This window comes from Micromys minutus (assembly GCF_963924665.1).
Source record: "Micromys minutus genome assembly, chromosome: 19".
Classification (NCBI taxonomy): Eukaryota; Metazoa; Chordata; class Mammalia; order Rodentia; family Muridae; genus Micromys; species Micromys minutus.
The window spans coordinates 34,653,671-34,665,953 of NC_137954.1; the positions used below are offsets into that span (position 1 = coordinate 34,653,671).

General features: G+C 40.7%; 1 protein-coding gene across 1 annotated transcript in view; it reads left to right on the top strand.

The window, feature by feature from the left end:
- Window positions 1-12,283, top strand: part of PSMD1 (proteasome 26S subunit, non-ATPase 1) — a 70,285-nt gene that overhangs the window by 57,699 nt on the left and 303 nt on the right. The window contains exons 19-24 of the mRNA XM_080933389.1: window positions 298-400; window positions 1,969-2,138; window positions 3,805-3,897; window positions 5,550-5,636; window positions 6,429-6,575; window positions 10,171-10,325. Coding sequence (XP_080789515.1) covers window positions 298-400; window positions 1,969-2,138; window positions 3,805-3,897; window positions 5,550-5,636; window positions 6,429-6,575; window positions 10,171-10,317 — 747 coding nt within the window. The 3' untranslated portion in view covers window positions 10,318-10,325. The remainder of the gene's footprint in view (window positions 1-297; window positions 401-1,968; window positions 2,139-3,804; window positions 3,898-5,549; window positions 5,637-6,428; window positions 6,576-10,170; window positions 10,326-12,283) is intronic.

Consider the following 12,283-nt stretch of genomic DNA (forward strand, 5'->3'; position numbering starts at 1 on the left):
TTGCTGGGACTGTGGGCCTGCCGACTGGCTGGTGCAGAATGAAATCTTACTCATCATTCCCTTGGGTCTGATTCACCCACTGTGGGGTGAGGACTGAAAACAGCTGGTGCTCCCACAACAGGAAGTCAGAACACTGATTGCAAGCACAGAACTGTTCTGCCTTCACATCTGGTCTGGCTACTTCTAAATGTTTTGAAATTGAGAACTGGGTTTCAGCACCATTAGTGCAGTTCATTGGGTGTTCTTTAATGACACAACAAATGCACAGAGACTTAATTCCTCTTCTTGCATCTTCAGGTGAATCAGTTCCGGCAGCTGTACTCCAAAGTCATCAATGACAAGCATGATGATGTCATGGCCAAATTTGGCGCTATTCTGGCCCAAGGCATACTGGATGCAGGTGAATGTTTTTAGGTCTTCCATATGCATTAAGTAAATCTAATAAAACAGCTAACCGAGTGCTCTGTGTGACATCATGGAAATTGAGTCTGAAGCAAATTATTCCAGAGTAAAATTTGAGGAGAGTGTGGTTTGCAGAGATAGTTTTCACTTATTCAAACACAAATGTTTATGTTTGAGTGCTGCTCCTTCCCTGCACTCAGACACACTCTGTCCCCTCTTGCCTCCCTGCTGAAGCCTGTACCCAGGACATCACCCTGGGAGTATTAGTATAATCCTATCGATGAGTAACTACTCAGCACCTGGGTTTTTGTTGCCCTGTGTTTGTTTTTCGAGACAGTTTCTTCATGTAGCCCTGGCTGTCTTAGAATTCGTTCTGTAGACCAACCTCGCCTCAAACTCAGAGATCTGCCTGCCTCTGCTTCCTGAGTGCTAGAATTAAAGGTGTGCACCACCACTGCCCAGGAGCATCATCCTTTTTTTATGATTTATTCTGGCACATGTTCTGTAAGGGTCCTTGTCTTACTGTCCTCTTGTCTCAACCTTTTACAAGTAGCTGAGATGACAAGTGTACACCACCATGCTCAGCAGGTCCTAGTCTTTGTATCTAACAGTCCTGTGAGCTCAAGTTCTTTTCTCTCCTTTCCTCTTTCTTCTTTTGTAATGTCTACCTGATAGTGTTGGAAGGATTATATATATTAGAGAGAAATTAGAATAGTTCTGTTAACTTAGTAAAGTACCCAATGACTTTCAGCTGGGATTTTTGTTTGGGGTGAGGAGTAGGGTCACTATTAGTCCAGGCTAGCCTCAAATTCAAGCCAAGTCTATCTCAGCCTCCAAGCACTGGGATCACAGGTAATCGAGTGCCACCATGTCTGGCTAAAATCCAACTCTTTAGTTGATGACTTGGATCTTCACTCGAATTCAGTGGCTTTCAAGTTAGAGTTCACTCTACTTCCTAGAGGGATAGTCTAGAGACTGTGGCGAGAGGCAGAGCAAGTTGGGTTTTAAACCATTCACCTTCTCACAGTACAAATTTCTGATTAGAATCAGCTGATTTCACTGTTTATCATATTCTTCCTCAAAAAACATGTTGAATTAAAAATTAAATTGTTAGAGTTTTTCTTTTGTGAGGCTGAAGAGATGACTTAGTGGTTAAGAGCAATTTCTGCTCTTGCAGAAGTCCCCTACCAACATCAAGTGGGTCAAAACCATATGTAGTTTGGATTTTAAGGATTCAACACCCCCCCCCTTTTTTTTTTTTTTTTTTTGTGGGCATCAGGCACCCACATGGTATATATAGATACATGTAGGCAAAAACACTCATACACATAAATCACTAGGTATGTTTTTGACCCCGATACTCTGGAGACAGAGACAGTCAGATCTCTGAGAGTTCCAGGTCAGCCTGGTCTACAGTGAGTTTCAGGACAGCCAGAGCTGATTAATGAGATCCTAATAAAAAAAATGAAATAAATAAACCACCAGCTACTTAGGTAATGCAGTGCCTAGAAATGCTTATTGACATCTTAATGGGTCACTGTGCTCATGGTTTTTCTCTTTCTGCAGGTGGTCATAATGTCACAATCTCCTTACAGTCCAGGACTGGGCACACACATATGCCTTCTGTAGTTGGTGTCCTTGTCTTTACCCAGTTCTGGTTCTGGTTTCCCCTTTCACACTTCCTGTCACTGGCTTATACTCCTACCTGTGTCATTGGTCTTAACAAGGATTTGAAGGTATGTCTGTGAGAATATCCCTCAGCGCCGTGGGATATTCTTAGCATAAATGACCATATTCCTGCAATTCGAGTTAGTCCTCAGCCCTTACAGAATAAAGTATGTCTGTGGATGTTTTATAAATAATCTTTTCTTATTAGCTGGACACATCTTTTGAGAGGGGATGGTGGGGTAGGGTGTTTAATACAAAAATATGAAGAGATTTTATAAGTCATTCTGTGTATTTGGAGGGGGTTGTTTGGTTTTTGTTTTGCATTAAGATCTCATTATGTAGCCCTGTAGTTTGGTGAAATTTTTCTGGTGATAATTAACTCAATTCCATGTTTACAACAAAGCTTAAGACTTTAACTACGTTATAAAATCTTTGTGAAGTACATATTTTCCATAAATATATCTTCTATAGATTGACTGAGAAAAACAAGCTCATGCATGATAAAGGTCTGGGTGAGGATTCGTTGTAGTCTCCAGCCACAGAGAGCACAGAGGTTGGGGACCAGGCGGAAAACCGATTACACCTCTCTTTCTCCATTTGAAGAGACAACTCTGTGCATTTAACATTCTTGTGTTTATCTGTGAGCACAAGGACCTCCATGCCTACTTAACAAAGAACTGTTAATGTAAGGAACAGTGCCACAGGAAAATATCCCTGTAGTTGTAACAGAAACCAAGGCCACCAGTGTGGGGCCAGGGAGTCTGGCAGAGCAAAACTGATCACAAAGGTTAGAAGCTTCAGGGGCTCTGTGCCCTGTCATCACAGTCTTTGATCACATTCCTAATGGGATTTGTAGTAAAGGTTTTCTCAGCCATGTAACCTGATGAGTCACCTTGTTCTCTCTTAAATGCCTCTTACATTCCGTCATTGCTGTGGTTGAGATGTTTTGTTAAATTTTCAGAATGGAAAATGTTTAAGCTCAAATTTGTCTTAATTGAGTAATCTGTTATTAATATTTTTATTATAGCTATATAACTAGTTATTTTTAATTAAGTATTTCAGTATTAAAACTGTACACATTTGCAAATATTTAGCATCTTTATTTCTCAAAACAACAGTATTTTGTTTTCCTAGTTCCTAATATTTAATATTATCATTAAACTTCCTGTGTAATCTTTAGAGGCTTATAGTCCACCAAACAATTTTATAATGTTTCCTTTCCTCACAATGAAAGTGAGATAGACAAGATAAGTTTCACCTTAGCAAATATGGTGCTTATTGCCATTTCTTATCAATGCAAATTAGGTAAGTAAAGAACAGTTCGGGCTAGACAGCACGTCCTTTCTAAGTAATATGAAGGTAGTCTTGCATTAGGCTGGTGTTAGAAGGCAGGATTATGTGTTTGAGAATTGCATACAGACTAATAAGTTGTCAGTGTGGTATAAGGAATGATCATGAGAGCTCAGAAGGGATACAGAAGTCTTTACAGTGGGGCTAACAGTTGTCCCCCATGTTCACCTGTTCAGTGATAGAGCTTTAGGATCTGTAGGAACTCAGTACCAAAATATACTCACAGTACTTTTCATAGAGTGCTAACATGGAACAGTTCTGTTGTTGAACATTTAACTTGCATGGAAATTTTCTGTCTCTAAGCCATATGCTTGTTATAAACAGAATACATAAATCTTGATGTTATTTCCATGGAAATAACAAAAGAGTGTTTTATTTCTTCAGATGCCTAAAGTTCAATATAAATCAAATTGCAAACCGTCCACATTCGCATATCCTGCCCCTCTGGAAGTACCAAAAGAAAAAGAAAAAGAAAAGGTATTTTCTTTGGGTCTTTAACATTTGTTTTTGGAGAAGCTACTGGCTAGCTGGCTGGCTGATTGGTTGGTTGGTTGGTTGGTTGGTTGGTTGGTTGGTTGGTTGGCTGGGTGGCTGGGTGGCTGGTTGGCTGGCGTAGGGTCTCACTGTAGAGTCCTGGATAACTTAGTACTACATAGTATACGGACTGACCTTTAACTCACAGGGTCCACCTAACTCTGCCTCCAGATACAAAAATTAAGGATATGTACCATCATGCTGCACAGCTTTAGCTATGTGAATGTGGGGGTGCCTGAGTGTGGGCTGTAGGGCCTAGAGACATTCTTGCAGCTGGAGTTGCAGGCATTTGTGAGCAGCCTGATGTGGGTCCTGGGAACCAGACTCAGGTTCTGGAAGTAACATGTGCTCTTAACCATCGAGCTGTCTGTTCAGCCCTCTTCTGCCTTACTGATCTGTGTGTCTGTGTCTGTCTGTCTATCTGTCTGTCTGTCTGTCTGTCTGTGTATGTGTCCAGAAGAGAACATCTGTTTAAAGCAACACTTGTGGTGACAGCTAACATTAGACTTAAATAGAAAGTATCCCAGCCCTATAGCCCAAGAGTTCCAGTATGTGAGTTCCAGTATGAAAGTTTGCTCTGCTCTGTCAGAACCTCCTACACTAAAACAGCTGCTCTTTTCTTCATGCTGATCTCAGTATATAACTTCTCCCCAAAGCTGCAGAGCTATAGCTGTATATTATTTCTTTATCTAATGTACGTTTAGGGACATTTTAATTTAATATGCCACAATAAAAGTATTTATGTACATACTATATTCTTATGCAAATGTGTCTGTCACTTAGGATAGTAGGTGTGGGATTGTGGTCAGAAATAATTTGTGTTATTTATTTTCAGGTATATTATCTACTTTGCCTTTTGAAAATGGATAAAACTAACTTCACCAACAGTTTTCTAGCACATTCTCTAGTACAGAATAAAGAGTAATGAATGCATTTACATAGCTGTACTGGCTATGGTGTTCTCTGCTCAATAAAACAAGCAACCCTTTCACAGTGTTTATTTGGGGGAAAATTGTTCTTTATTTTAGGATGTTTTACCTTCTTGTTGATTATTTGTATTGAGTTTTGTGTATAAGTAGAGTAAATTTTACAACTAAATAAATTCAGGATAGCAACTGATGAATATCACAACATCTTTATTTTACCCCATTTTCAAACTCGTTTCACCTCTGATTTCAAGTGAGATTCATCAAGGAAGACCACACCTAGCTAACTTCACTCATTGTTTATTACCATCATAAGATAACTTGCTGTGAGAACATCTCTATGACTGAGAATTGTCTAATGCTTTTCCCATAAAACCAAAAAGAACATAGCACTCAAGTCTGTGCGTCAGAAGTAGATGACAGCAAATTCACACCCAAGGCAGATCAGAAAAGATTGGTTGTTTTGGACACAGCCCCAGGAGCTAAGCATGATAGTAGCAGCAAGTGACATGACGTGCCATCTTGCTTTCTCCTCACTTCTCAGTGAGTTTGTTGTTTATAGTTACTGCCTGGAGTTGGGGATGTGCTGTGGAACTGATCTCTTTGGGCTCCTTTCTCAGTATCTAGGTAAGAGATTATAGCCGTCTTATACTATTTTTATGTCTCCAGGTTTCCACTGCTGTGTTGTCTATTACTGCCAAAGCTAAAAAAAAAGAAAAAGAAAAAGAAAAAAAGGAGGAGGAGAAGATGGAAGTGGTAGGTATACCTCAGTGGTCATGTGGGTTACTGTCTGTTGTCCAGAATCCTTCAACACTGTTTGCTCTTAGCTTTTCAATTAGTTATTCTGTTTCCAGCATATAGAATCATACCATTATATTTGAAGGAGACTTGTCTGTATTAGTTTTTTGTTGCTCTGACAGAATACCTAATGGAAGCATCTTTAGAGAGAAGATTTGGGCTCGTGGTTTTAAGGGATGCCGTCTATTATGGCAGGAAAGTCATGGTATCTGGAGCTGCACCTTTGACAGCGGGAACTTGCAAAATGGCTTGCTCATACCTTGATCAGGAAGCTCAGGCTGGCCACACAGCTTCTCTACATGCCTTGGGCCATCCCTTCAACCAGTTAGGCCCTGTCCAGAAAGTTCCCAGATGTTCATATACATGAGCTTACAGAGAGAATTTCACATTCAGACCATAACAGTGTCCATTTGTGAGAAGGTAAGGCACAGAACAGGAATGAGTTCATAGAGAAAGTCACAGCTAAAGTAAGCTTTGAGAACAGTGCTGAGTAAACGGTTACTTGATGAAGAAAGGCTTTTGGGAATAAAATAGATCTTCTGATCTCTGCTGGTAGAAAACCCTTTCCGTCCTTTAAAATGATTCGTACTGTTCTCATTCATAAGTAGAGTTGAGAGTCATTTTAATTGTACTTTTTATTGTATCTGCCAAGAGCTTTTACACCTGACAGTGTTCTATAAACTTAGCAGACAGACTCAAATAATGTGGGACAGAAGTGATCCCTCATTGATTGCATTTCTCCTATACCAGGATGAAGCAGAGAAGAAGGAAGAGAAAGAGAAGAAAAAGGAACCTGAACCAAACTTCCAGCTATTGGATAATCCAGCACGAGTTATGCCTGCCCAGCTGAAGGTCTTAAGTATGACAGAGACCTGCAGATACCAGCCTTTCAAACCAGTAAGTTCTCCATCTTAGCTGTATTTGGGGTATGAATCTGTAAGGCTGGGCAAGACTGACAGAAAAGGGTAAGTCCCCAAAGTATTTTAGAACAAAGTCACAAGTACTTAAAAAAAAATTTTTTTTAAAAAAGTGTCGTTGGCAAAAACAAGAGCAATCTCCTCGGCTTCATATAAATTGTTGGAGAGCTTCTCTTTTCTCTAATTCTTAAGAACTGTTTTTCCTCTCCTGTCACAGATACAGGCACATAACTACACACTGGGTTGAATGTTTCTTTTCTCCATATATAAAACAAGAATTATCTCCTTCACTAACAGGCACAGATCAAAGAATCTAATATGCAAGCACTGGAAACAAGACCCGGCTCTGCCAATAACTCATCATCATCATAATTACACTATTGCCTAAACACACTGAGTTTTAGAATTTAAAAAAGGATCTTTGTGATATTCAGTTAATCCCAAGACAAGGTTTCTCACTAGAAACAAGTGTATATTAGTTACCTTTCTCATTACTGTGGCAGAATACCTGACTGAACCAGCTCAGAGGGGCTTTATTCTGACATATTTGAGAAAATGTAGTCTCTCATTGTGAGATAGTTCTAGTGGAGTTTGTAGCAGCAGGAATGAGTCGGGGCTCCTCGAATCTCAGGATACTGGGAAGAGAAGAGGGATCAGGAAACAAGCCCAGGCTATGATACCCAAGGCTTGCCCTTATGTCTGCCAACTGTGCCCTACATTCCAAAGGGTCCATGCTCTCCCAAAATGGAACCACCATCTGGGCACCAAGTGTTCAAACACATGAGCCTGTGGAGACATTCTCATTCAAGCCATGGTAAAATACTTACCAGAGACTTTAGCATAATACTGTCTTGATCTTTCAAGTTTTTTGTTGTTTTATTTTTGGTGGTATTTTATTTTTTCTTGTTTGGTTTGTTTGGGTTTTTTGGTTTTTGCTTGTTTGTTTAGAGAAAAGTTCTCAGTCTACTCTGGCCTAGAACCCATTTTGCAGCTCAAACTGGCCTTGAACCAATGGTTAGTCCTCCTGACAAGGGCTCCTGACTGCTGAAATTGTAGATATGAACCTATGATGCTACTCCTGATCCAATTTTTTTAAATCTAGAAAGCTAAAGACTTAACATTCTAACCCATGCAGGGCATCCAGATATTGAGTCTGTTGTTTGAAATATCATAGATTGAGATTTCTGGATCTTCATATGGGAGTAAGTTTATTTTTCAATCAACTAATAAATGGAAAGCAACTCTTTTTCTAGTTCTGAGCCAAGGTGTTCCTAACTTAGTTATTAGCTTGCAGAAGCAAGAAATAGAAATTGATATGTGTGGTGGTTTCGAACTGAGTAGGCATACCTGGGTTTATATCTTCTCGACTCTTTTGTTTAGTAGTGCAACTAAGTAATTCCCTGGCATTTCATTATTTTAATCTATAAAAGTACAGTAATTCCTTCTCCTCGAGAGATACTGTGACGGAGGGCATTTCCAGGTCAGTTCCTGCTTGATTTTCTTGTTGTAGATGCAGGGTTTCTTCAGGTTGATTAGGTGATCACAAGATTAGTAGAGGTGACTGCACACCTTATTACATTGTGCACACCTCTTAATACATTGTGAATGTACTAAGTTATACATTAAAGGAGTGCATTTTATTTTATGAATTCTTTCTCATCTTAATGAAAGACCACTTCTTCGTATGTACGTTGAAGAAAGATCCTACCCATAACCCACCCATACTCTTAACGGCAGTGTTCCTTAGAAAGAAGTACTGTGGAGCTTGGTGGCTTATTTCTCTAATCCCAGCACTTGGAATATTGAAACAGGAGGATCTCTGTGAGTTGAGTCTAAACTACAGACCAATCGAGGATGCGTACCTTGTCTCAGTGCTGCCCTCAGAAAGAAAAGAAGCACTATGATAATGTCCCTACTCTGTAGCAGCAAGAAGTCACATCTTAGATTTTTAATAGACTTTAGACAACAAAATATCTTCTTCTTAACAGATGAACTTTTTCACAGTGTGGGAAGCATTAATCAACCTAAGGTGTGGCACAAGTCTAGCAGCTCTGTGGATTGTGTTGCATATGTAAATGAGATTGTTTCGTTTCTGATGAGCATATAGTAGAAGTTAGAATCCATAGCTACAGGTTTCCAGAAACTTAGAAGTTGTCTTCTGAGTGTGAACATTTTATTCTGTGTGGAAGCTCCTCTCCGTTGCTTCACTAGAAGGTTCAGATAAACTTTCAGGCCATGGAGGACAGGGACGGGGCCATTTTCTCTGTTGTTCTTGGGCTGTTGGGAGTCAAGGCAGAGTTATTCATTAGAATGTATTCTTTTCAAGAAAAAGCAAACTTTACAGGAGTGAGCTGTAGATTCTTTAGTGTGAATGCATGTGTTAGAAGGGGGAAATGGTCTGGAAATGCTCGAAGGCATACCAGTTTTCTGGCACGCCAGGGCAGAATCTTGATGAATAAAATCAGATGAGGTTCAACTGCAGAGATCCTTTACCCATGTGAGTCATGTCACTAATGGTCTGTGCTGCTTTCCATCCCAGTAATATGCTTTATAGAAGGATGCTGTTCCACATGTGCCCTGCTGACTTAATTACAGAGAGCACATTTCCATCTCCATTGACACCAGCAAGCAAATGAAGATTAGCACTCCAGAGATGTGGAATGGTGTGGTATTTGAATTTACCATCAGCTAATAGACTGAGAGGCCTTCATAGAAATGCTGCTACAGTCTACTTTCCTTTGGCTTTCGGTCTGCTTTTTTCATTGCTTACATTATAGTGCTTTGTAGATTACAGTGAGAACACTCAGATGTCTTGTCATTTTTATTATTTTCTCTGACATTCTGCAATTGCTGGAAAGAAAAAAAAATGGCCTTTTATTTGTAGATTTTCTTGAATGTCACAAATACAGAGTAGGGTGCTTCAAAAACCGGTACACGGCTAGGAAGTTGGTTTAGCCATTAAAGGCTAGGAGCACAACAAAAACTCTAATATACACTCATAGCAAAGGTCTAGAGGTATTTGTTGCTCTTATAGAGGAGCAAACCCACATAGCAGCTCACAGCTGTCTGTAACTCTAGTTCCAGAGGATCCAGCGCCTTCTTCCAGTCTCCTCAGGTGTACAGGCGTTCATCCAGACAAAATACCTACACATAAAATAAGAATAAAAATTGGGGTGGGGAGGCATGTCTCCAGGTTGGAGCTTTTTCACATTGTAAACAAGTTCTGGGGTAGTAATGAAGTTGCTGATCCAAGACGGCTGTCTTGAGTAAGATGGGAAGGCAGGAGAATGCTGTGATGGGACAGTAAGCATTCATTCAGCCCACGGTCAGAATTTCTTTGGCTGGGAAACACGTCTTCATTTGGGATGCAGCAGCCACACAGAGTAGCTCACATGGCTATACTGGCTAAGCTGGCGGTTGCTCCCTAGAGAGGAGTTATTTTATGCTACTGTAATTAATTCTCCCTCAGCCTTTTCCTTGCACATCATGTGTTGAGGGCTCACTCCCCAAGCACCTGCTCTAGATAGCAGAGCATGTGAAATGTGAAGCTAATTCTGGTTCCTCTCTGTGTGCAGCTCTCCATTGGGGGCATCATAATTCTGAAAGACACCAGTGAAGACGTTGAAGAACTCGTGGAACCTGTGGCAGCACACGGCCCAAAAATTGAAGAAGAAGAGCAAGAGCCAGAGCCTCCGGAGCCATTCGAGTATATCGATGACTAGGGGCCAGGGTAAGTTCCCAGGTGTTTATGAAAGCAGCAGTGTGTTCCACTTCTTGTATTCGCTCCTAATCTACCCGCACAGTGTTAAAACTTTACCTTTCTCATATGCACTTTTTCTCTAGGGATCACCTGGTGTGCAGACTGTTTTATAAATCAGTAAGGAGGCAAGGAGCTGGCCCCAGAGGGGACATCCTGGTGATTTTTCACAAGAAAGTCGTCTTTTTTCTTTTTTTTTAAGACTTATTTTTATGTGCATTGATGTTTTACCTACATATTATATATATATGTCTGCACAAGGGTGCCAGATCTCTGGTACTGGAGTTACAGTTGTGAGCTTGCTGCCATGTGGGTGCTGAGAATTAAAATCAGGTCCTCTGGAAAAACAGCCAGTAGTGCTCTTGACCACTGAGCCATCTCTCCAGCCCCAAGAAAGTCTTAAAAATAACTAAACAAGTACATGATGTGAAACTCTCAAAGAATTAATAAAACTGTTACTGGGGGGGGGGGGGACCTAAAGAAAGCCAAGCATGGTGGTATATACCTGTAACCCAGCAATTGAGACAGGGAGGCAGAAAATTCAAGAGTTTCATGGCCAGCCTCAGCTACATAAATTCAAGTTTAGATTGGACTTCTCCAGTAAGGTCAGTCATAGTTAGTAGGCCATAAGTCGCCTTTTGTTTTCCTCTTTTTCTGTTGTTGGGTTTTAGTTCGTTGGTTGGTTGGTTGGCTGGCTGGCTGACTGGCTGGCTGACTGACTGGTTGGTTGGTTTGGTTTGGTTTGGTTTGGTTTGGTTTTTTTGGAGATAGGGTTTCTCTGAGTAGCTCTGGCCAGCCTAGAACTCACTATGTAGAACAGGCCTCAGACTCACAGAAATCCACATGTCTCTGCCTCCTGTGTGCTGGGATTAAGGGCATTTGTAGGCATAGGCTTCCACGGATTCCCATCAGTGATTTTAGGACTGGAGCTTTTACGTGTTCAGTAGAGTCACTAAACATGTGATGACCTCTGAAGATCTGGGTGTGAGTCAAACTATGTCACAAACACTTCTTTGGTTGATAAAAGATGATTACTCCAGTCATTTATCTCTAAAGCAGAGGACTGGAGAGGTGGCTCAGCAGTCAAGACCACTGACTGCTCAGAACCGCCTGTAACTCCAGTTCCAGGGGACCTGACACCTCACACAGACATAGACAAAGCACCAGACAACAGAAAATAAAAAATAAATTATTTTAAACCAAAAATAGGGAAGGGATTCTTAGTTTTTGAAGCTTGAAGTAATCTTATTGTATGAAATTGTCACTCTTTTAATTCCCTCATTTTCAAGTAGAGGCCAGAGAGATGCTCAGAGGTAAAGGTGCTTGCACTAGGACTGGCAGCCAAAGTTTGATCCCTGAGAAACACAAGGTAGATGGAGAACACCGGCATTTGATTCTCTGCTCCCCAGAGGTGTGTGAGCACACAAGCACCATGGAGTATAGGCCCTCACAAAATCAATAACTTTTGTAAAAAAAGAACACAGGAATTAAATTATTTACCACAATTTTTTTAATGCATTTAGGGCTGGTGATTAGCTCACTGATAAGAGTATTTATTGGCCCTATACAAGGTCCTGAGTTCAGTCCCAGCAACACACACAGAAAACATGCAAGGTGCAAATCTAGCATATACTGATTAGCATAGACTTGTCCTGTCATTGACTACACAATGTGATCCTGCCTCGGAGAGTGGGGGTGTGTCCTGAGTGCTCTGCCTGGCACTGCCTTGATCTGTAGCCTAGTATTGACTCAGGGTGACTCTTCCAGCCTTCCCCGCTGCCTCACTGTGACCAACCTCATCATGTAGTCTCAGAATGACTGCAAAATACACAGCTAGAAGCTGGACTCTCTGAAGTTTTTAAAGGATGAAATTAAAATAGTTGATTTGTCAGGAATTGGGAAATAAACTATAGTAACAGATTGGCATGACC